Below are 26,433 nucleotides of genomic sequence, written 5' to 3' on the forward strand. Positions count from 1 at the left end.
ATGGCATTCTTTGGTAGTCATTTTCTGTGTTGAAAAATATTTGATATAACTATACCTTAGAATTGACAATTTCTTCCAGTCTTATCTCCATGGACACTTCCTGTTACCCTACTCCCATCAATCTGAATAGGATGCTAGAGAAAAGTATGCGAAGACGTAGGAGAGGAAGACACCAGACCACAGAGTTCTCATTTTCCTCAGACCTAAGAATGGGTCTGGAAGATGGCCTTTGCATCTAGCCACAAGGATGAATTCTAGATTTGATCCCCAAAGCAAATGAACCATGGGGTGGTTCTCAAGAAATTTCAGGGAAAATTACTTACCTTGAGATGTATCTTTTTGTCTGAATAAATGCCCAGCAGAAACAGTAACATGCTTTTGATTGTTACAGATCTGGGGAAAGAACAGAGTGGAATGTTCTGAAAAATGTTAGACAATATCATGTTCTTTTGAAACAATATTAAAATGATAAACAAGATATTTATGTTAAATGTGAAGCTGAGGGACAATTGTAGGTAGTAAATACCAACAGTTATTCTTCTACTCACAGGCAATGTTGAAGGTATGTGTGTGCAAGGCAGTGAATTAAGTGTCATAAAGGCACTGTTAAAACTGTTTTCCTATTTTGTCCAGTGAAAGACACAATCATCCCCTGTAAAAAGGAATACAAGGTTCAGAGAATTTACCTATCTGCCCAGAGGTCACAAAATCAGTGGCTGATACACTGCAGTATTTCAGGAAGCTGCCTTTCCTATTCTCCATAAGAGTACTGTGTCATTTCAACATAAATTTTAATCCTATAAGGGGTCTTCAAAAAGTTCATGTGCATGGATTAACTTATTTGCCCCCAAATAAGCTTATAATTCCATTTCTCCATGAGGTTACATGAGGAACAATTCTTGCCTTCAGGTACAAAGGTACCTTTAGCTTCAACAGACTAGTAGAGATTAAATGTCCATTTTTGACTGGTTGTCTACACAATGAAAACATAATGTGTTTAATATGCTATCTTTTTGTCACCATTCTTCCATTGATTTTTATCACATCTAATAAATGATTGTAGAAATAAAGGAAAAAAAATGACTGATAGATCTTACAGAAAGCATCTAACTTCAGTATATTTCAAGTTATTGTTTACCTATGATTGGAAAATCAAGTAAAATTTTTTTTCTGCTTGAATTGCTTTGTAATTTGTTGAATTCTCTGGAATAGTAAATCAGCTCTTATCAATATACATTATGGCATGAAAGTATACAGAATTTCTTCCAAAAGAACTTTGTAATTAAGAATGTCAGAAAGATTGTTTCATTTGCCATCCTAACTGCAGACTATGTTACCCTGTTGTATAATGAAAGGAAATTTGCCTTTAATTAATTTACCTAAATTATTAATGCCCACTAACGGTATTAACCATTTGTACTTAGCCTTTTAACTATTTACATTGCATTTAGATTCAACTGTATATGATAAAACCTTTAAGTAGAGACTTATAATACACAAACACACAGAAGGAGTTTAGGGGCAGTGCAGGAAATGTACAGTTCCTAAGAATTGAGAGGACAAAACAAGGGCTTGCTTTCTATATTTGCATCTTTCAAAGAAGCTTTCCAGAAGCACTTGCCTGTGAACAATTCTTGCCTTGAGGTACAAAGGTACCTTTAGCTTCAACAGGGACTGAGAAAGTAGAGTGTGCTAGCTAGAAACATTATTGCCCCAATTAAAAGTGAGATGTTACTAACAGGGGAGAAGGGAAAGTGAAAATGAGCCGGACGGACTACCAATGTAGGTGAAACAAAAATGAAGATTAAGTATTCCCATAAAGTTAGCAATCAGCGTGAATTCGGGGACTAGAAATCAAAACCTATTCTTGGTAGTTTCTGGAAGTGAAAATTGGGGTATTATTCTACAGTTAGCTTCAAAGGCTTTCTTCTCTTCTCCATCTTTGAGAGAATTAAGACAGGTAAGTTGCTGCCCAGCTGGATGAGAGGATTTTGACTTGTATGTGAGGAGGGCTTAAGTTCATTTCTGGGTTATACTAGAAGGAACCAGATAATAAGGTCTGAGTAGCACAATTACTTCCATCTTTTGTGGAATCTGAAGAAAACCAGGCAGCTAGGCATTGGATGACAGTTGTATGCCCTGTATTCCATAGGATAAGCATTGATCACTGACTTCTACTAGCTGGTTATATAAGCTTGACCTGACTGATCTCTAATTACCATTCTTCCTGGCTTTAAAATGAGAACGAAATTAGTATCTACTTTAACAGGATGATATTAGGATTAAATGTGCATACCACATATTCAGCACAGTGCCAAAAATGTAGGAATACTAAGTGGAAAAAATTGTTATGTTGTCTCTTCCAAGAGCCTATACTGTATCTTTCTGATGTAGGTGCCCCCTATCATATCATATCCATCCCAGCTAAGGCATTGGACATCAGCAATAAACAACCATCCAAGTTTTGTCCCTATATAGATGATATATTTTTGGTCATGATGAGCCCTGTAGGAGTCATTCATTATATAGGTGACAACTGAAAATACAGAAAGGGATAACCTCAATAGAGGTTGTCAAGTAGGGACTCTCACATTTGCCTCTGTTAAAAATCCTATAACCAATACAAATCATCATTCCAGGGTTCTGCCTGCCCAAGTCTGAAATTCAGATCCAGAAAGGTGTATGCAGCAGCATGTTTGCTATTCCTAAATGTCTGATGCAGCTGATTTATGGAAATCATTTGAAGAATACTGGTTTGTGAGGTGGAGAAAGGAAATCTCTAGAGGCAATAGTGAGTTTCCCAGGATAGGAACACAGCTTGAACTCTTTCCTTGGAAAACTCTTGGTTTGTTCCAGTAGTGAATTTTTGACTTACCTTCTGTGGATAATCTTGTTGTGATGACCAATTTCAGGATGCTTAGCAGCTGTACACATCTCTGGACTCTCCTCACACAGGCCTTTGGCAACTCCTCTTCCCCTCTATTGATAATCAAATGTCACTAGACATTGCCAAATGCACCCTAGAGTGGAGACTCCAGCAGGCTGAAATTTTGATGTTCCTCTTTAAATAGAAGATTTATTTCTTCCTTCTGGAAGAGTAAAAGGTGGCAGATAGGATGAAGATCAACAACAATTTTAAGACTGGTTACAGGATATGGAGGTACACTTTTGTAAAACAAGACTCTGCAAACCCATCACAGTCACCCTCTGGCCCTTTTAAAAGTCTCAATCCATCTCCCTTTTTAGTTACACCAAATCTCCATTTCTTAGTAATTCTTCCCAAAGACAATTAGGGACTTCAGAGCAAATTTTGTTTAGAAAAATTTTAAACAAGGTAAAATGACTTCAGTATCTTTTTATAAAGATAAGTATTGTGGGTACAACATTCCAATTATTTTCATAGTACTTTTTAAATTTTGAGTTTTTAATACTTTCCATGTGACTTGCAGATGGATATTCCCTTCCTCCCTCCCACCTTCCCCCCCTTCTTTTAGTTTCTGAGATAGTGTTAAAATTGACAGTATAGTAAAAAGGGTTCATACTTCACCAAATCAGTGCAGTATGTAAAAAGCAAAAAGACTCCAGTTTAGTAGGAATGGGGATAGTGGCTATAAACACTAGTTGAATGGAAAGAGGAACATTTCACCCATATACTGTCGTTTTAAAGTACTCAGATCATTAAAGCTGCAGTAGCATAATATTCTTAACCATTGGTTTGACAGAAGTATAAAACAAAGCTTTACAAAGTTATATTTGCAGCAATACTGCTATGTAGATTTTTTTTTTGTTTTTTAAATTTAACTCATATAAAACAGAACATAGAATATTTGTCTTTCTGGGTCCAGCTTACTTCATTTTATTGATTTACAAATGTTGAATGAAGAACAAAAACCATATGGTCATTTCAATAGATGCAGAGAAAACATTAAGATTCAACACCCCTTCATGATAAGAACCCTCCACAAATTAGGTATTTATACATGCTATATATCAAACAGCCAATATCATAGTGAATGGAAACAATCTGAAAGCATGTCCCTTCAGATATGGAACAAGACAAGGATGTCCCCTTTTGCTACTCTTGTTCAATGTAGTACTAGAAGTTTTAGCAAGAGCAATTAGGGAGGTGAAAGAAAGGGCATCAAAATTGTAAAAGAAATGTTTGCAGATGACAAGATGTTATACATGGAATAACCTAAACACTCCATCAAAAAGCTGTAGGAATTGACAAACCAATTCAGTCATGTTGCTGGTTACAAAATAATACAAACACCAGCAGTCTTTTTGTATGCTAAGAAGAAACTAACAAAAGTCAAGAAAGAAATCTCATTCACAATAACACACACACAAAATTTAGGAATAAATTTAACCAAGGGAGCCAAAGATCTCTAGAATGAAAAACATTGACGAAAGAAACCATTTGAGACCCAAAAAAATGCAAAGATATCCCTTGCTCATGGATGGAAATAATCATTATTTGTACTACCTAAATCACCCTATAAATTCAGTGCAATCCCTATCAAAATACCAATGACAACCTACACAGACTTAGAAAAAGCAAGCCTAAAATTCAGACTGAATCACAAAAGACCCAGAGTAGCCAAACAAAATTAAGCTGGAGCCATCACAATACCTGACCCAAAGTATACTACAAAGCCATAGTAATTACAACAACGTAGTACTGCCATTAAAAAAAGATACATAGATCACTGAAGCAGAATACAGTACCCAGAAATTAATTCACAAATAGTCAACTGATTTTTGGCAAGTGCTCAGACCATACAGTGGAGTAAGGATAATCTCTTCAATAAATGATACTGGCAAAACTGGATGCATAAATGTAGAAGAATGAAATTAGAGCCATACCTCTCAACATATACAAAAATCAACTCCAGATGGATCAAAGCTCTAAATTTAAGACCAGAGACTGTGAAGTTGCTGGAATAAGATATAGGGGAAGCATTCAGACATTGGGGTAGGGGACAACTTGTTGGACAAGATCCCCAAAGAACAGGCAACAAAAGCAAGACTAAACATACAGGACTGTATAGAGTGAAGAGACATCCAACACAATGGAAAATATATTTGTAAACCACCTGACAAATTTTTAATATCTTGAATATATCAGTGTTATGGGTAAGATGGTGGCAAAGAGAAGCAATCTCGGTTCTTTGTTTCATGTGAAAGAAGAATTTCCAAGCGGACAAGGCAGAGAGCAAAGAAAGATTTAAGTCAACCACCTCCTGCAGCAGCCAGGATCGGGGCTCCAAGATGGGCAGACTCCCCTAACAGTGGCAGGTGGAGTATTTTAAGCACAATTGGGGTGGAGGACAGAAAAGCAGCTAACAATCACAGGGAAGGAACAAAGCCCATGAAAAGGCCACCTTGTAATCTTGCCTATCCTAAGACAAAACAAAGAAAACTGGGAAGCATCAGAAAGGTTGAATTTGTTTTCATAGTAAACTGAAAACACAGAAAGGTGGAATCACTAACTCCTTGCTATTTCCATGATAAAAATGAAAACTCCAAAGGGGCAGGATAAGCAGGGGGAAGCAAGCATTTTGCACCCTCTTAGACATACTTCCCTTTTCCTCATTCAGACGGCAACCAACCTAACTGCCTATTAGCCCCTCTGCCTCCTCATCAGCAACTTAACCACAACAAACCACCAAACAATCCAGTTGAGAAATGGGCAAAGGACTTCAATAGACAGTTATTAGAATATGCAAATGACCAACAAATATATGAAAAAAAATGATCAACATCACTAGCCATCAGGGAAATGCAAATCACAGTAACTATGAGATATTACCTGACCCCTGTCAGACTGGCTAAAATCCAAAACAATGACAAATGCTGGAGACAAAAGGGAACACTTAACTGTTGGTGGGAATGTAAATTAGAGCAGACACTGTGGAAAACAGTGGGAGATTGCTTTAGAAACTAGAAATAGACTTGCCATCTGATCCATCAATCTCAGTACTGGTTATATACCAAAACAACTTGACTACAATGTATCAAAGAGATACTTGCTCCACCATGTTTATGGCAGCACTGTTCACAATACCAAAACTTGCTATCAACCAAGGTGTCAATCACATAACTGCATAAAAAATGTGGTATTTATACACAATGGAATATTACTGAGCTATAAAAAAGTGAAATTCTATTTGCAAAATAGATTCAACTGGAGAAAAGTTGAGTGTTTTCATAACACTTATGATATACAAAAAGGATTTGGTTTCTAATTGACTTCATCTGTCCTATTTTTAGTTTTTATTTAGTAAATAAGTATCTTTAAAACTTTCAAGGAAAACATTTCAAAAAGTTTTGCAGGGCCACTTCTGTGGCACAGTGGGTTAAAACCCCTGGCCTGCAGCACCAGCATTCCATATGGGTGCCATTTCATGTCTCAGCTGCTCCACTTCCAATCCAGATCTCTAACGCCCCAGGGAAAGCAGTGGGAGATGGCCCAATTGCTTGGGTCCAGGATGAAGCTTCTGGCTCCTGCCTTTGGATTAGCTCAACTCCGGCCATTGCAGCCATTTGGAGAGTGAACCAGCAAATGGAAGACCTCTCTGTCTCAAATAAAATAGAACTTTTTTTTTAAACTTTAATTTAACATAAATTTCCAAAGTACAACTTTTGGATTATAACGGCTTCCCCCCCCCCCCCCCATAACCTCCCTCCCACTCCCTCTCCCATCCCATTCACATCACGATTCATTTTCAATTATCTTTATATACAGAAGATCAATTTAGTATATACTAAGTAACAATTTCAACAGTTTGCTCCCACCCAGATACACAAAGTATAAAGTACTGTTTGAGTACTAGCTATACTGTTAAGTCACATAGTACTACACATTAAGGACAGAGCTCTTACATGGGGAATAAGTGCACAGTGACTCCTGTTGTTGATGTAACAACTGACACTCTTATTTATGACGTCAGTAATCACCCAAGGCTCTTGTCATGACTTGCCAAGGCCATGGAAGCCTCTTGAGTTTGCCAACTCCGAACTTACTTAGACAAGGTCATAGTCAAAGTAGAACTTTAAAAATTTTTTTGTACCAAAATCAACTCATCCTTTAATTTCATTTTCCACACATATTTTGGAGTATCCTTGAACATTTTTAACTTCAGAAAACAAAGTGATAGTTTATTTTCTTTCTTAAATGGGGTAATTTTTGATTCAACAGGAGGCACTGTACACTTATCCCCATGTAGGACCTCTCTGTCCTTAACGAATTATACTATGAAAATTAAATTTAAAACTTGTTTTCAAACAGTACTTTATACTTTGTGTGTGTGGGGGGGGTTCAAGTTGTTGAAATCTGTACTTAGTACAGAGTTAGTAGTTTGTACATAAAGTTAATTAAAAACTAATCTTAATGAAGAATGAGATGGGATAGGGAGGGGGAGTAAGGGTTAGTAAAATGGCACAGTTTTATCTATGGCATGATCTACACCCCAACACCATTGCTGGAAGCCAAGTGGCCACATGGCCCAACCACTGGTGTCAGCTCCACCCCATCCTATTGGGATTTGCTACTCCTACTTCCCTGCCCGCCCCCTGTTAAAGTTTTAAAAGAACCTGTTCCTGAACACGTGGCGCTCTTTCTCTCCATCTCCTGATCTCTTTCCCTCTGTTTCTATCTCTCATTCTCTCTTTTGATCTCTCTCATGTTCTTCATCTCCCTCTTTTCCTTCTTTGCACCTTCCCTCAGGTCTGTTGGGTTTCCTCCAATAAACCCTTTCCCTTACTCCGGTGTTTGGGGCGTTTTGTGGTGGCCTAACAGTTGGGGTGGGAAGATGGGTGCGAAGGGAAAAACTGCTAAAAACTGCTAAAATGCCTAAAGTTGTACCTATGAAATTTATATTCATTAAATAAAAGGTTTCTTAAAAATATTTTAAAATTATATTAACATATCTGGCTGATGGTCTCTTGGAGATTCATATTATTTAAGTGGGTGTTTTTGAAATAATATTTGTGATGAGTATCTGCAATGCAAAAATTCACACCAGGTGAACCCCTGAAACCTAGCAAGTAAGTGATAGGAGTTGAATGTGTTTCACCACTCAGTATTCAGGTTTTGAAAGAGAAAGTTGGAGAGCTGTAACAGGTGGCGACTCCAGATATAACAGAGATCACTCTTTCAAATATGTACTTAGAGTCTATTTGGAGCTTTTGCCTTGGAAGGTTTTAGCATATCAGGTAAAGAAATAATGAGGTGGCTTTTACATCTTGTAATATGCAGAGGATTTAACTTTGTAAAGGCTAGCTTCATAGGGACTCCAAGATAGGGATTGTGCCCTGACGAAACTTTCATCTTAATATTAACCATGAGTTTTAGTAGGGGTAGGCTATTGTATCATACTGTCTCCAACTCTTTACTGTTTATCTTTGTGCCCTGGTTAAAAGTTGTCATCTTCTTGGATTTAAAGTAGTACCTCCTTTTTTTTTCCTAAAGAAGTTTTCCAGTTTCATAAATTTGAGGCTTTCTTTCAAAGAAAGCATTAATATTTTGTTCTATGATTTTTGGCACTAGTGTTTGCATTTCCAGTCTTTTGAGGATTCTGCTTGCTTTAATCTGTGAGTTTTGAAAGTTTCTTGTATAGCTCAGCCTCCTTTGCAAGGGAACGGACAATATGCTGTCCATCCATAGATGTTCTTTGCTGAACCAAAGAGGTAACATTTCCAGTTTTAGATTGAAGGGAGTCCGCTGGAGCTTTTGCTGTATCTTCCCTGGAGTACATTCACTCCAGGAGAGACTGACTAGAAGGTTCCAAACTAGGCCAAGCCCTGGCAGGTACCTATCCTGGCTTCTAAGGAGAACCACCTTAAATACCCTTTATGTATCTTATTCAAAGCAGTTAGAGCTGTGGTATATTGTTAAATACACCAAGGATAGAGGTTATATATCTGTGTGAATCATGATTGCAAGAATGAAAACTTGAGAGAAGTTTTCTCTTCTGTGGCCTAAGAAACTTCACCCTATTGTGCTTGGTCCCATGATTCACTTTTGAACTGTTAAACACATCCTAAGGCATGCCTCCCTCCAGATCAATGGTGCCAAGCCTGGAATACTGTGTTCAGAGCAGGGAAAGCCTCCAGTAGATTTTCCTGGTCAAGAAAGATTGCATGTTATGTGTCACAATAGGCTGAAGTGATATTCTACCAGATACAGATTTTGTGATCTCCAGTTCACAAAAATAACTTTCCTCTATTTCAGTTTCCTCATATGTGAGGAAGAGATGGTGATGTATACTTTGTGTATGTTTTGAGAATTAGAGATGATGTATTAAAGCTTCAGTACTATCCCTGGCAAACCAGATCAGTGCCTCATACATGCTGGTACTGCTAACGGGGGAGATGGTCTAGAAACAAAGACCTATGTTTTATTAAAAAAATAAATAAATAAAAAATTAGGCACAAAGAATTCAGTTGAGGCTGTTTTCTGAGCAAAACTTGATCTTCAAACTCTGCCATTTGGAGAAAAGTAAATGAAAAGAATCTATAAGCTTTGTGTTGCAGTTTATCTACAGTGCATATTCTCTAATATGCCTCTAAATTCCACTATTTTTGAAAATCTCATGCCTTTGGGTGCTTTCCCATGGAAGCATAAACAGTTAAAAAGAATGAGTACTGGACCAGAGATTTGTGTCCTAGCTTTCTCTTTGGATAAGCCTTTACCTGTATTTCACCAACCAATAAACTCACAATAATTCATCAACACTCACACTCAGCAAATCTTTATGAGGGATCCATATGCTAAGTTCTGTTTTAAGTGCTTGGGATATACACAAGGGTGGGGAATGATTAACAAAAGAATATATATTGAATGATGATAACTACATGAAAATTATTCAAGGGTTGGCAAACAGGACTGAGAGTAGGAGTTAAGTTGCAATTGGCAAAGTATAGCTTTCACAAAGATGTCCCTATTTTAATAAAGATCAGATAGCGATGATGGACAAATTCTTGCAGCAATCATGGAAAGAGTGCTCCAGGTACAAGAAATAAATATAAAGGCTTTGCATTATAAGCGTCACTGGTCTGCTTGATCAAAAGCCAGTATACTGGTTTTAGTTCTTTGAACAAGGGAAAAATCAGCAGTATTGGGACCCAGAACATATGAGCTTGAAGACCACTTAGATGGCTTTGGACTTGAGTCAAACTGAGATGAGGAGTCGCTGGAGCGTGTTCTTGAGGGAAATGCCATTATCTGAGTCTATTATACAGGATCACTGTGGCTTCTGTTTAATAGAGAAAAAGATGTAAACAATAGGGAGCCAGAGAAGAGATCAAACAATGGCAACTTTCTAATGATGATGATGTCAAGTATGATTGCAGATTGCTTGTTGATTGGAGATAAGAAGGTGTAACCTAAGACTCTATGTATGGAACTTAACATTAGGAAGAGTTGTGTTGCCACTGTGATGGAGAAGAGTGCAGAAGAGATAGAGTGATTCACGGGGCTCTTGCAGTCTCTGGAAGATTTGGAAAAGTCCATAATACAAGATATACAGATGCTTAAATCGGAGGTATTCTTTGTGAAGATACCTCTTGCAAGACCTTAAGTTGAATCTAGACTGAAACAATTAATGGTTACAACTCAGTGAGCTGTGTTCTGAATTAAAGGTAGCAGGCCCTTACCTGAATCTATGGGTGTATACTCTGATTACTTGAAAATGATTTGAAAGTGTGTTAACACTGGGAATGTAATGACCAGAAAGAAAGAGATGTGGAGAACATTTTTCTATGTCTACTTAAATACTGTTTCAAAGTAGACAGAAAATGTGTTCTATTATAAAAAGCTATGGATCGACTGCTCAAATATAAAACTAATTAAAATTACTGGGTTTTAAACCCTGCATTGTACTGAAGACCTCTTATGAGCCCTTGAGTAATGATACCATCTCTTCTTAATTCTCATTTCTATAATTAAAGAATTGAAACTTTAAATTATTGTATTATATTACTTTATATAGCTACATGTTTATAATATTTCCCTTCAGTTATCTGCATTTTATTTAAAAGATAATTGTTTATGAATTGTGTTAATAAAATAACAATACTGGAGAGAGAAGTGAAATTCATACTACTTTTAAAATGATCATGCACAGCTTACAGGAATCAAGTTATAGCTTTCTCCTATAAAGTGTGGTGGGTATGGTAATTGGGGTTCCTCTTGATTGCTGACTCTCATCAGCTGCAGTATTTGAGGAGGTTCTATGTTGAGAATTCTGAGACAATGTATAGGATTAGTAGAAAAGAAGATTGTGATTGATGAGGCATGTTTGCTAATGAAGAAGTAGGAGCAATCCTGTCTTTACTGGTTACAGAAGGGACTTAGATCAGTAAATGTGTATTGTAAGAATCCCTCTTGCTTTTTCTTTTTTTTTTCCTGTTTTGCTTCTGTCTTACTTCTTGATGTCTCCCAACTTTTACAGGCCTTACCCTAGATAATTTCAATCCTTAGAATTGTGACTTTGAATCATCTTGGAGTTTTTCTTTGGAAGGTCTGTGTTTAGAATATGCCAGCAAAAGGCAGTGAGATTGGTATGCTTACATGTTTGCATTACCTAGTTGGAAAAAACTTGTAAGTACCACTAAAGCATATGTAGATTTAAGATGGGGAGATAAGACCAGTCTTACCTGGAGATGGCAGATCCTAGATCAAATGGGTTAAGACTGGGCTAAAGATGAAAAAAAGTAAGCATTTGTAATCTACTTTAACAAAATTGAGCTATGGATTTAGGACGAAAGACTGTGAAACTCAAGTGTGTGGGTCTTGACAGAGATTAACAGAAGACTTGAGAAATTGGTCTTTAGTCTGTGACACCCTTGTATCACCAGAAAAGGCTCCATTTTTTTTTAATGTATCTAAGGATATTAACTGGGGTCTGACAACAGTGTAGACTGAGAATTACACAAATTAATGTACTAACATTGTCCAGGTAACAATCTATATTTTAGTAGGAGGTATCTAGAAATAATATCTTAACCAAACGAATATACTGAATTTTTAAAATCTTTGGACTTAAGTGATTTTGTAAAATATTTCATATTAACTAGCTCCTTTAATGCTTCCCAAATTAGATCTTTCAGCATTACTATACCAGTTTAGATTATCTTTCCTCCATCTCCTAGTAGAGTCATGTTGATTGCTATTAACTTATTAGGTAGTAAATGTTCTTAGATGCTTTGGGTGTCACATTTTTACATACAGCCTCCATATTTTCTTGTTCTTGATTCCTCAATTAAAGATTTAGTAGTGCTAAAACACATATGTGTTTCGATATTTTTCTGATTCCATCATGAAGTTCTCCAAGCTTTTCTCCCTAATATACTGAAAGTATAATACTCATGCATTAAGAAGCAACCATTGTGGTGGTGGCTTCCATAAGACAAGAGCTAAAGAGAATCCAAAATGCTAGCTTGAGGAAACTTTGAAAGGAAAAATACTGGAAAGGAAGAGATAAGTATTTTAAAGGACCCTTTTTGGGTTTTCATTGTGAATCACAGAAATAATGAACCCCAACATTTGGTTACCATGCTGCAGTTACTGAGGTTTAAACACTTTATCTCATTTAATGAGCTTAGAAAGTGCTATTTTCATTTTTACTATAAAAATGAAGAATGAGGTATAATGACATTCAGTAGCTTGTTCAAGATCACTTAGCCAGTGATCAATCCAAGCAGGGTTTGAACTCGGGCACTGTTAAAGTTCAGAATCCAGGTTTTAATCAGGATTCCAAAGGTGAAAAGGGAAGGGAAACAAGGAGGCAGTAGGAAAAGCAGGAATGTAATAATATGACCACAGAAGGGAGAGTAGATACAGCTTGAAGAAAGGGGTGGGGAAGAGGTGACCACATACATGCCTCTTCCAACCAGCACCCGGATGCACATTGTATGCTGGAGACTTGGCGCCATTCTGTATGTTGTTAAAAAATCTTTAGTACCCTTATTGGCAGTATCCAAGTTTATACAGAATCACAAGTGTGTCGTGTCCATTAGTAACTCTTGGATCTATTGTTTGAAGGCTTACTGCTCTTGGATCCTTGGACAGTGGCTCAATGTATTTTTATCTCTTGCCTGTGATGCTACATGGGAGGGAAAATGGTGGAAATGAAGGGATTAAAGGTAGTCCACTCTACTACTGGCTCTCCTATAGAGAATGCAAAAGGGAATTGTTGTAAGATAGAACCCTTAGATAGTACAGACATGCTGAAGCATATGAACAAAGACAAGATCAAGTTAGTATATTGGGTATTTATGGGACATAAGGACCATCTTTCAGCCTAAGGCTATCTTCCATCAATGGCAGATGCCTGATTTCTATGGGCACTTCTTCCCTTGTTCAATTTTTTTTTTTTTACATTGAAACAAATGACTTAGAGAAGTTCTGTGGATTTCAAGAATGAGAAAAGGAAGGGTGCTTAATGGAAGCAGAGGAGGAAGAAATATACAATAAGGAGACAGAGACTGCCTAGATGAAGTTTATAAGGCCAGTGCAACTCAATACTCTGACTTCTCTGGGAGTCCAAGGTTAGCAAGAATGCCTTATTTTGGGTTGAGTAAAAGCTGTTCTTTCTTTAATGGTGAGAAAAAAATGGCTCAAAGCCATATTTAGAAAATTTGTTGACTGTAATTAAACCTTCATGGGAGTCCCCATGGTTTACTTACCTATAATTGAAAAAATGCAAATGAAGATAGTTAATCAGTGGACTGGCTGACTATGAAGCGCTACTATCTACCTAAATGAATTAAAAAAGAAGATGCAAATATGTCCAGTTGAGAAAGTTACCGGAGGGCCAACTGGTAACATTTTCAGCAAGGCTGTGGAGACTTTTTTCTTAGCCTGACTGTAATTGCAGTGCCTTTCTGCTAAGGTCTTTGCCAGATTCATCTTGCACCGTCACATTCGGGTTTCCGAACAACTGGCCTTCAGCACTGGTAGAATACCAGCTGCCTCTCTGGCATCCCTCAAGGAAGCCCTGCAGAAACATAACAGATCTCCTTTCCCCCTTTCTGTGTTGGTTGATCCACTGCTTAAAGCTGTAAAATAGGTGCTTTTCAAGATCCTATATCAAGTAGGAACACTCCTGGGCTTAATCAACACTCCAGGAATTACCCCACTATTATTTTAGCTATCTGTTATAAGGAATGAGTATGTGACAGTCATTCTCACCTCACATACCATATTTGTTGATACATACAACTAAGATTTATCATCTGGCTTAAAGTTAGCCCCCAAAAGATTTGCACTTCTGCTAATACTTATGTCCTCTCTTTACCAATCTCCTTAACTAGCAACACATAATATGATGTCATTATCAAAAAGTATACAATTGCTCCCCAGAAATTGGCTGAGAGAGAAAAAGAGTGAATGCAGTATCACTTAGATAAAAACAGGTATCAAGGAAAACAATATTAATATGAAGACATAGTTAGAGGTACAGTGGATGATCTATCTATGCTGTAATTGGCATCAAGTTGCTTTTTGACAATTCTGTCACAATGTGACCTCTTGGAGGAAGGCGGTAAATATGTTTCCTTACCCATGCCACTTAGCAGATTCTGAGGGAACAAAATGCCAAGATTGATTAATAATGCCTGCCATGGATTCTCTTGAGGTGAGTGGCAACTTGCTGCCCTGTGCTCACTACTGTCATTCTCTTCAGAGCGAAGAATCCTGCTTTGCCAGCTTGCTTCATTGTTGGTGTTTGAGGAGGAAGAGTAAGTGGACCAGGGCTTGCCATACAGGCAATGTCTTTTTTGCAAGCATATAAAAATCCTGAGAGGACTAAGGGTGAAAGACGTGATTAGGCGGAAGCTTTTCACCATGTCTTTGCTTATTTATCACCCTGGACTTGATACTTTTTTAAAAAAGTGTTATTGATACAGACTCTGAAAAATGTAGGCAGATATTTCAAGATATTTCAATTGTACCACAGTTTCTAAGGAGATCAAATATTTCTTAAAAGCCTCATGGATTTTTTTAAACATAAAATATTCTTCTTGGCGGATAATAGGCTCCAATGTTCTGGGTTTCTAACCTCTCATTCATTAACAGCAAAGCTGACTTGTAGCTCAATCTTTTTTTTTTTTTTTTCTTCCCTGCAAGCTAGTTGTGTCTTCTTGTGGTGAGATAATAGCTTAACTATAAGTAAATGACCAGCTCCAGTGGAAAGATTTTAGTTTTCCCAATATGTTTGCTTTGAAATACTGCCAATTTTTTCATCACAACTTCCACCTGGAAAACCTAACCCAGGCCTAACTTAGTAGAGACTTCTAAAAATACCTGAATGCTAAAACTACATTATTGCCATTTGAAGACCTTGCAGGTGGCTAATATGGGCTTTGACCATACCAGGGAACCGCTTTAGCATTCTCTAAATCATTACTGATTTTAGCTCTGATGATGTAATGGAAGCAACCGTGGTCCAAATAGGACTGGGTTTCTTCTTCCAGGTATTTCTAAGCCTTTTGAAATAATCCAGGCATCCTTAGCTTTCATATTTCAAAATCACCTTTCAAGTGGACTTGGTTTATTTTATTCTGTTTAGTTTATCCAGAAGTTCCTTGGCATTTGTATTACTTTAAATTCAATGAAAGATTGATTTGTTGCTTGGATTTCCATGAACGTCCATTTGCTACATAAATTTTGAATAGTGGATCATCATCTTTTTTGAAAACAGATTGGCGCCGTGGTTTAACAGGCTAATCCTCCGCCTTGTGGCACCGGCACACCGGGTTCTAGTCCCGGTTGGGGCGCAGGATTCTATCCCAGTTGCCCCTCTTCCAGGCCAGCTCTCTGCTATGGCCCGGGAAGGCAGTGGAGGATGGCCCAAGTCCTTGGGCCCTGCACCAGCATGGGAGACCAGGAGAAGCACCTGGCTCCTGGCTTCGGATCAGCACGATGCGCCGGCCGCAGCAGCCATTGGAGGGTGAACCAACAGCAAAAAGGAAGACCTTTCTCTCTGTCTCTCTCTCTCACTATCCACTCTGCCTGTCAAAAAGGAAAAAAAAAAAAGAAAACAGACATACAACCTGCAAATTAATGTAATTAACTGCTCTTCTTTACAAGTTGACATCCTAAGATACTATGTCATATATAGTTAACCCAATATTTTTCACCCCTTCACATTATTTGCACTTTTGAAAATGTTGTCTTTCTGTTTTTTAAAGCAAACCATTAAATCTAAGTAGTATTTATTTTACTGCTGGTTTGTCTCAGGAAGTTCACTAGTATTGGGAAAGATTGCCAATTAACTATTCCGTAGACAGCCATGGCTATTTTCTTTCCAAGTAAGATATTATTTGATGATGTAATGTCTAAAATTATTAAAAGGTTACCGAGTTTGATCTTGAAAGTCTTCTACTGAGAAAATTTCTAGTAAATTTATTGGACTTAGGGAGAGAATATGGTTTTCGTATTTCAGTGTTCCATTTTCTCTCTTTATAAAAATACTACATAAGGACTATAAAGGAAAAAATTCAGACAAATGGACATATATCATGTAACTACAGTATGTAGAATACTATTTATGAAACAACTGGGAAAATCACTATTAGCAAAGCATTTGATTTCTTTTCTCTACCTCTCTAAGATTAACACCCATAATTATCATTTTGTCTTCCCTGACTCCAAGTAGTTCTATATAGAACACAGATACCTTAAACCCAGCATGTCCAAAGCTAATGTCCAAAGTATTATAGCACTTCAGCTTCCTTCTTATTTCTAACAATGGGTTAAGAGTGCCAAGATTATTATAGCTAGGAATTTGAGGATTGCCCTCCTATTTTATCATTTGAAGGGAATTTAGATATCATGCCACTCTGAGTCATTTTTCTTCTGCCTTACTCCTGACTGACTCAAGGTAGATCCCCTATTCATTTTGTTCCTTTAGCATCTTACATCCTAATAAAACTTTAATCATGTTATCATGTTATTTTGTGTCATTTTGCTTATTATACTGTGAGCTCTTGGAGTTCAGTATCTGTTTACTTAGGTTTGCATTGTATACCTGACAGGTGTATTGGTTGGTACAAAGTACATATTTAATAGGTATCTGAAGAAATGCTTGAATGGATAAGTATAAAGGTGGAAAGATGTAAGGGCAGACTCTAAGTTTAAGAGTAAATGAGAATTCAGTATTTCAAGGTATATGTTGTGCTTTTATTCAAAGGAGTGCATTTGCTTCCTATATAAGAACACTTGTCCAGCACTGGTGGTATCTGACTAGTGACATGGGTCCTGGAAACAAACTGAGGATTATGTAATTGTAACAAAGTCTTTACAAGTGCTTGTCATGGCACTGTTCAGCTTGGATATTGTAAGACATTAGGCAGCACAAATATTGATGAATGGGACAAACACAATTCAAGAAAGTCTTCCCCCCTAGTCTTTTCCTCCACTCAAAACACGACATGAGGATGATATAGGGAAAGAGAAAATTGACTGTCTATTAGAAATTCAGTAGGATTAAGGAGAAAGCAGTGGTAACAGAGGTAAAGGAAAAAAGCCCAAACGTGCCCTATAAAAATGGCTGTAAAATAGCTCTGCCGCCCTTATTTGCTGTTCATGGACTGTAATAGAACAAGATGTGAGGAAACATCTGTTGCCTTTTTAAAATAGTACTTTGGTATTTTAAAAGAATAGTGACAGATTTAGGAGAAGTCTAATTTCTATGGTTGGGGACAGCAGACACCTAAGGGATAGAACAGGGAGAATTCATCGAGCACAATTTGATCGATTTTTAGATAGAGGATTCGTGTTTCATGCATGGCTCTGGGAGGCAGTAGGGAACAATGGTTAAAGCATAGGCTCTGGACTTCTATTGCCTAAGTTTAAGTCTTGGCTCCATCACTTACTTGCAGTGTGTTATTGGGAAACCCATGTGGGTCCTCTGAGTTCCATATGGGCATACGACTGTTACCATCTCAGAAACGGTTATTAGATTGAATGATAGAAATTAAACCTAATACAGACACCTGTATAGAAATTAAATCTAATACAGGGAGCTAATACAGAGACTGGAACATGGTCTTATTTGCTAAATGCAGGATGTTATTTTTTAAATGAACTGAAAATGAGCAGTGTTTCTTACAGTAGATACAAGAACTTAATGGGATGTCCAATAGGAACAGAAAGGACCTTAAACAGGAAAAGGTGATCTTTTTCTACCATGAAGGCCAAGCAATGTAACGCAGGCTGGCATGAGGAGTGGTTGAGATGTGATTGACTTTTGTGGCCATTTGAAAGCTAACAAGACTATCCCAGGTAAAGGCTTGAAACACACAATGTTTGTATTCCTTCAATAAAATAAAATTAAAAAAAAAAAGTAGCCTAGCTCCACCTAAGAAACAACCAGCCATGGCTGTATAATACATGTGCTTAAAAAAATAAAAACAAAAAAAAACAAAACCTGACAAGAGAAAGAGAAATTAGCTGCAGTCAGATTCCAGGCACTGCTGCTTCGATGATGAATCGCATGAAGAAAACAAACCAAAGGCCAGAGATTCTATGGATGCGTGACCACTGAGCAGGAACACACCTGAGGCCAGAAGTTCCAGGGAGGGAGAGTTCAAACACAGACACTAAAAATGACAGAGAAACAGAGGTGCCGATTAGACCTAATGAGGATGTTACCAGGATGTTTCCAGGTTTGGAGCACAAATGTTCAGCCTGACAGGATGAATAGAAATGGGCTCTTTAGGAATGCTAGGTACTAAGTGAAAAGACCTCAGAGAATGAATTATACTCTCATGAGCAATACTGTGTAAGAATTCAGATGCTGGCTTTGGAGAGAAATGGTGCTAGTTTTAACCCCTACTTTGTCAAATACCACAGGGGCGACTTACATTGCTCTCCAAGCTCTACTTCCCTCATCTGTTAAGTTAGGGTAAGACTCGTAATTCCTATTTCCAGAAGTTTTTGAAATAATTAAAAGCACTCAGGCAGTGCCAGGTATCTAGTGAGTGTTTGATTAATGTTGGTTATTATTAGAACTTCCTTTACACATACTTGTTTTCATATCTTATTTGAAAATGCCATAGTTATAGTATAAATCACAAAATAGAGTGTAATTATGCTAAGTGTCCTTTCCTTAAAAGGATTTGTTTATTTGAAAATCGAGAGGGAGATACAGAGAGAGAGACCTCCCATCTGTTCTTTCATGCCCCATATGGCTCCAATGGGCAGGGCTGGGCCAGGCTGAAGCCAGGAACTGCTTCCCGGTCTCCCATGTGGGTGACAGGCACCCTAGCACATGGGCCATCTTCCACTGCTTCTCCCAGGCCATTAGCAGGGAGCTGACTTAGAAGTGGAGCAACTAGTACGTGAACCAGCCCCCATACGGGATGCCGGCATTGCAGGTGGAGGCTTTACGCACTATGCCACAACACCGGCCCCATGTGTCATGTCTTAAAACTTGGCTAAAAATATTTTGCAATGTAACCACTTTCTAGTGCATTTTTAGCAAAAAAAAAAAAAAAAAGGATTCAGTTAGAAATCAGTTCTGGGTACCTTTTGGACAAACAGAATCCACTTTAAAATAATAAGAATTCTGATGGTGCTAGTAATGGTCTCTATCAGGAAAGTAGGTCTAGGACGAAGAGCAAAATTGAAGTCAAATTTTGTACTAACACTTTAAGGCTGGGCTTATTGTCTGTGCATATAATTCATTCAAGGTTAATTGTCTGGGCCCCTCATCTCCTCGCTTGATCTTGCCATAAATTCAAGATCAGCCTTAGAAGGAAGCTTGAATACAATCACTGGCTTTGTATTTCAGAGCTGATTCACTCTCAAACAATGTATTAGGTTTATTCACAGGGTTCCTGCTTGAGGCTGGGAGCGCAAAGGGGTTTGGAAGAAGAGGGAAGCTCGCATACATTTGCTGTAGAATTAGACACCATCTATATGAAAATGGAATCTGTGGTAGAAATCTCTGGCTTCCTTGTAATCCTCTTCAGACCAACCAACTCAGTTCTTCCAAGACTCATTCTTTTGGAACAATTTAATTATAATAGATATAGCTTATTCTAGTTCTACTAATTCTGATGTCCCAAAGAAAATCAACAGAACTCTCTGATGTATTATTTCACCATCTCTTTAACCATAGTAAATAATAGAATTAACCAATCAGAATATTACTTATTTTTGAAACCTGGCAGATATACAGGGAACTATCAGTGGGCCAAGGGGGTGGCGTGTGCAGCTTCTGCAGGAACCCTGATTTACTCCTAATTATGCCAAAATTTTGCTGTCTCCATCTCTGTATTTCATCACTGACACTTCTACCTGGGGGGAAGGGTTAGAGTATGATGGAAAAAAGAAGTGAAATCTAGTCAAATGACTAGCTATGAGGTTGCTAAAATTGTATAGTACAGTGGGAGTCTTGAAATCTTTGGATGAAGTAAGGCCTTAGATAGTTGTTGGGTCTCATGAATTCCCCTGGTTCTCAAACTTTGACATGTATTAGAATCTTCTGGAGTATTAGTTAAAATAAGGACTGCAAGTTTTTTTTTTTTTTTTTTTGCTTCAGTACATTTTAAACTGGGCCTGAGAAATTGCATTTCCAACAGTTCCTAGGTGATGATAATGCTACTACTTCAGATGCTCTGCTTGAGAACCACTGTACTAATCCTTACTTAGCTTCTCCTGTTAACAAGAATAATCTAGAATTTGCTTTTACTTTAACTAGATTTAGAAACTTAGGGTATATAAATTTTATGGGTTAAGCAGTTATTTTTGTATGTGTATCTTGTATGATAGGAATAGGAATGGTCAAGTGAAGTGAGTTACTCTATATATTTGGCTAATTCACAAAGCAGTCAGTTATATGTCCACTGAATCATGGCTCTAATCCATAAGTATCTTTGATTTTCTGTATTATAGGATTTTTTTTTTTAGTGGTAAAGCCTTAACTCTATGATATCATAATATTGCAAAGGATTCATGCCTACAAAGCATATTCCTTTGTTTCCCTCATTGGACACACGCTACAAGCTTCCTTGGTGAACAAATAATTCAGCCCATTTGATTGTCAGTTTTTTAACCCAGAATGAAGCTTAACTAGATCAAGTGCATCACAAAGGCATTAGATGCATCTTCTGATGACTGCAATTACTATGCGGGACACATGTTCATCGTGAAAAGGCATGAAGCTGGAGTAATGCCAGTCATACCACATAGGGAAACCACAGGGTTTAGTGTTTCCTGGCTTAAATGCCTTGCTAATCATCCAGCCCTCAGAACACTGAGAACCTCGTTATAATTTTCTTTAATTCAGGTACTGCCTATGACTGACAGGTTGTTTAACAACCAGGGATGCCATATTTAGGCACATCCTTAGTTGCTTTATTTAACTGCAATGGGTAGCTTTTCTTAGTTGATATTATAAGAAATTAATGGAAAAATTAACCTATGTTCAAATGTCCCTAAGGTTTGATACTACTTGTAGGCCAATGGTTAATTCTTTCCTTTCACTATGTCATGTAGCGTCCTGGCTGAAAGATAGTTTGGAAAATGTAGTTCTGAGATTTTCCAGGGTCTATAGTGCAGACAGTGAAGTAAGAAGAAGGTGAAAACAAATAGCTGAATGTTCTAGGATATTGTAAAGAACACCATAGCATCTGAGTGGTTAAAAGCAAAAACAAAACAAAACAAAACAAAAACAACCCTAACAAGTCGCTGATATTAGAGTCTTATGATAGGCCTCTAAACCTATTCTCAAGTTGTGACTTATCATGGCATTTTTAAATGCAATCCTAACTCCACAGGGCAGTGCAGACCCATGATAAGTCTTCAAGTTTAACCTGTTTAAATTTCTGGGCTTCTGCATACATGAGCTTTGCATACATCAGCTTTCTCATGGTAAAATGACAATGACAATATGCCTAATGCTTTGAGATATAAGAATTAAATGGGAAAATACTTCAGAGTTCTTAGCATAGTACTTGCCACATAGAAAGAACTTAACATTTCATTAAATCTTGGATATGGAGACATCACTGAATGTTCCCCAATTTATAAGACCCTGACACAATTATTGGTATTTATATAAGAATTATATTCATTATGTGGAAATAATTAAATGGATACTCAGAGCTCAGTAACATAAGTAAGAAACAGAATACCCATGGGTCATATCTATGCTTAACTGCTTGTATCTTCACTAATTCTGTGTTTAGGATAGGAAATAGTCTAAGATAGAAAGGTATGTTCACCGTCAGAGCCAGAGAAGTCCAAATATAACTCTTTATAGCATTTGATTCTTCAGTACCTGCCAAAGGCTTTTCAAACGTTTTTGCTAATTAGGCTAATATAATAATATTGAGATATTTCACTTTAGCAAATTTTTATTGTCTAGGAATCACACATGTTAAAAAGGGTTTAGTGGTATTGAGATTTTAGAAAGCTATGAATCATAGACCAATCTTTTTTTTTTTTTCCTTTTTTCTTTGGGATTAAACATAGGAGAGGACATGTGACTGATGTGTAGCCTATGTATCTTGTGCTAACTCACTCCTTTTTGGTAATACTGAATACTTGTCCAAGCAAAACAGTGTTTGACTTGTGAAATTGTACCAACATCTTGTGCATTTGGGGACTCAGTTAACCCAGGTGTATTTTATTCTTCTCCCACTCTAGCTGGACAGTGCTACATCACTTATCCAGGCAGCTAAAAACCTGATGAATGCTGTTGTCCTCACGGTGAAAGCATCCTATGTGGCCTCAACCAAATACCAGAAGGTCTATGGGACAGCTGCTGTCAACTCACCTGTTGTGTCTTGGAAGATGAAGGCTCCAGAGAAGAAGCCACTTGTCAAGAGAGAAAAGCCTGAAGAATTCCAGACGCGAGTTAGAAGAGGTTCTCAGAAGAAACACATTTCGCCTGTACAGGCTTTAAGTGAATTCAAAGCAATGGATTCCTTCTAGGACGATAGGGTTTCGCAAGAGAGCTTTTTCTTCTTTTCTTTTCTTCTTTTCTTTTGAATTCCATTTTTGTATGCATACCTGCCGACTCATATGCCTCTGGCATGGGGTAATTAAGGGAGCAGTATCTGTTTGCATGTAAGATGAGATGGGATCAATACTGCTGATCCATCTGTATAGCCCTGGGAGGGGACAGGGGATTCCTGTCCCAAGGTAGCACAGAGCTGTCCTTTGCAACATTCTCATAAAGCTGGGCAAAGAGTTCCCATCACAGTGTTCATGGGAGTGGGAGGGAGGGGGAAAATAAACTTAAAGAGCAAACTCTAATGCATGCAAGAATCATTAGGTTGGCAGGTATATTCATAAGTGAAAAATCTGGAAGTGTAATGGTAGAACATAAAACTTGTATTGCTTCTGTTTCAGTGCAAAAATGTACTAGCCAATACGCTTAAATGTGTGGCCCACAAATTGAACAATTTATCCTTGAAGTCATATCCATGATATTAAGTGGATTTTTATTGGAGAGGAAACTAACTAGTCCAGAATAAAATGCTTCTTTTAATCTGCATTCTGTTCTTTTCCAGTAGTGCCATTACTAGTGCTGTTATAATTTTTCCCCTTTACTGAAAACAATAAACATTTGTTTGAGATAATTAAAATCATTCTGGGGGCACTGGAAGCACAACATGGTGATCAATCTTGTGTTTTTCTTTTTTTTTTTAATTTAAACTATGATTTTGCTAGAAATAGAAAGCCCAATGGTGGAGTGTTAGCAGAATGGAAACTGACCATGTTTGAAGGTTTAGAGGCAAATACATAGGTGTAGCTTGGAGTGCTGGTATCTAACATACCGTTGTATCCACTAACTCAAAATAAACACATTTAATCTTGACATCTGAAAAATGTTTTCATTCTTTAAATGCCTACTTAATAAATTGGAGCATCTTCTTAAAAATTGATTCAAATGCGTTTTGTTTGGGTGTGTTTTGGAAATCACAGACAAAACCTGTGATTTCCAAATTCTCTCAGTCATCTTCAGAAAACAAAAATTGTTTTTTTTTTTCATTTGTTTTCATTTACTTTCTGACTGAATCTAAAATGAGAAATTCTTTTATTAGAGTTTTCTGGGCCATGTGCAGCCTGGGGCTAAACTTAATGTGTTCCCAGAAACATAAACTGAAAAAAAAAATTGTAGAGAAGCACATTAATTTCAAAGTATTTAATACATTTTAATTTTTCCCTAAATTAGAAAAAAAAAAAACAGGGCCTCTGTCCCATAACTATGGAAGGGTGACTATAATCTTCCACCTGTGGACTAAAGAGTCTGAAATTATAATCAAAACAATATTCACCTGAATGCTGCAAACTCTTCCCACTAGAGTCATAACTTCAGACAATCACATTACTTTATGTCTGTAGATGACTTCTAATAAAATATGCACATATTTCTTAGCAATGTGACAACATACTACCAGTCATGAGCAACTAAGCTTATGCCAGCTTAAGCGTATCAGAATGCCTGAGTTCGAGGCCTGACTCCACTTTTGGTTCTAGCTCCCTGCTAATGTGTACCCTGGGAATCAGCAAGCTCAAGTACTTGCGTCCCTATTGTCCACTTGGAAGACCTGGATTTCATTCCCATTTTCTGGCTTTGGCCTGGCCCAGCTACAGCTGTTATGAGCATTTGAGGAGTGAGTCTGTCTTTGTGCCTTTCCAATAAATAAAAATGAGCAATTTTTTAAAAAAGAAAGCAGAGGACAGACGTGAAGGAGAGAAAACTTAGTCCCAAATCTTATTTAGAAATGGTTCTTCTCATACTACTGAAAATGCCGCTAAGACTGAGAATGTCTGTTCATGAGGGAGTCGCAATACAGGCTGTGGACTGGTTTTCAACACAACTCAGAAGATCATGGATAACTAGCCTGCTCCTCAATGTTCATAAACATTCAGAGAGGCACCAGAGACCTTCATTCATTTACAAATATTTAAGGAATGCTTTCTTTTAAGGTAAGTCCTAGGCTGAGCATACCACTCAGTTGATTTATGGGCAGCTTTCCCCATCGGCACATGAGTACAGCATTCTAGCAACACCACTGTTGCCTGCTAACCTGGAGAACAGATACTGTATTCTCAACAGCATACTCTCAGTTCTGAGAAATGTTTCTCTCCCCACCAGTGTAAGAGCAACCTTTAGAGAAAATTTTCTCCAAAAGACCCACTCATTGCATTTTTCCCTCCCTGATCATCTCATTAGAAACTTGGGAGATCTCTTCACCTCCTCTTGTCCACAGGATCTAAGGAAGCAAAGATAGTAAGGCATTAAAGCAGGAAAGCAAAGTACCATCAACCTGATGATGATCCTGTAGAAAGAATGAACACAGTGTATTCTGAAGTCCCCAAAGGAAACAATTAGTACAATTAACTCTCTGGGTTCATACATTATTCTGCTATTTGATGACTCAAAGGAAGGAAGTACATATTCTTCAAACCAGCCAAGTCACTTCTGGAATTCAAAAGCTTCTTGGCAAATCCTGAAAAATAGCCAGCAGGCATCACAGAGGCATGTAGAGAATGCCCTTGACTTTGACATAAAATTGTTGTAAAATGTTTTTAATACATGTTTATTAACAATGTTTGTTAATAAATCAGTCCTTGATTTCAGTGCTTACTGGGCAAGCATCATCACGATCCTTTACATCACTGTTCCTATGACCAAGAACAATAGCTATGCAGAAAGTAAAGCAATATATACTTTGCTGAGAACACTACAGTATTTTAAAAAATGGTGAGGTTTCTGGTCTCGAGAAATACAGGGCCCATAGGGAGCACATGACATAGAATACTCAGTACATGGGGCAGGAAAGTCTGCTCAAAGTGCCAAGTGAATAAGGCAGAGAAATGCATGCTGAGGGGGACTAGCGAGGTCAGTACTCATCGGGAAATAAAGTATTTGTTAAAGATTAGTGGTAGCAGTAGGATCTGCGAATGAGCAGAATAATCTATTCTGAATCAATGAATTGCACAAATGATAAATTTGTTAAGAGCTATGATGGGTGGGCATTCAACAAAAAGGACACTGTGCTGTAAGGATTAATAATTGCAATCACAGGGAACATGGAACTCATGGATAAAACTGGTGGCAAATACTTGTGGAACTGTGGTATGAGACTAAATAGGGAGGTCATGAAGGATCATTATCCAGGTGGTCATGCAGAAATTTTAAGTGGGATAAAGGCACAAAAAGTGCCAGGTCCTCATTCATCCATGGAAGCAAAGTAAATAATCTGTTAGCTTCATGAGGATGTCTAAAACATTGGTAATCATTTTCTTCAACCAAAAGAATGCCCAATTGGTAGAAACCACACTCAACAGGGTAGAAATTTCCCAGCATTTTTGCTCACCTTCCTTTGGATAGCGTGTTGGGGTTAGGGAGCCACTCAATTTCTGGGTTGCCCCTAATAAGGGAAGCAAGAGTACCACTTGTT

General features: G+C 37.6%; 1 protein-coding gene across 1 annotated transcript in view; it reads left to right on the forward strand.

Moving 5' to 3' along the window:
• CTNNA2 (catenin alpha 2) overlaps positions 1–23,209 on the forward strand; it is a 1,271,675-nt gene extending 1,248,466 nt beyond the window's left edge. The window contains exon 18 of the mRNA XM_062208724.1: positions 22,664–23,209. Coding sequence (XP_062064708.1) covers positions 22,664–22,951 — 288 coding nt within the window. The 3' untranslated portion in view covers positions 22,952–23,209. The remainder of the gene's footprint in view (positions 1–22,663) is intronic.
• Positions 23,210–26,433: the final 3,224 nt, after the last annotated feature.

This window comes from Lepus europaeus, chromosome 13, assembly GCF_033115175.1.
Source record: "Lepus europaeus isolate LE1 chromosome 13, mLepTim1.pri, whole genome shotgun sequence".
NCBI lineage: Eukaryota > Metazoa > Chordata > Mammalia > Lagomorpha > Leporidae > Lepus > Lepus europaeus.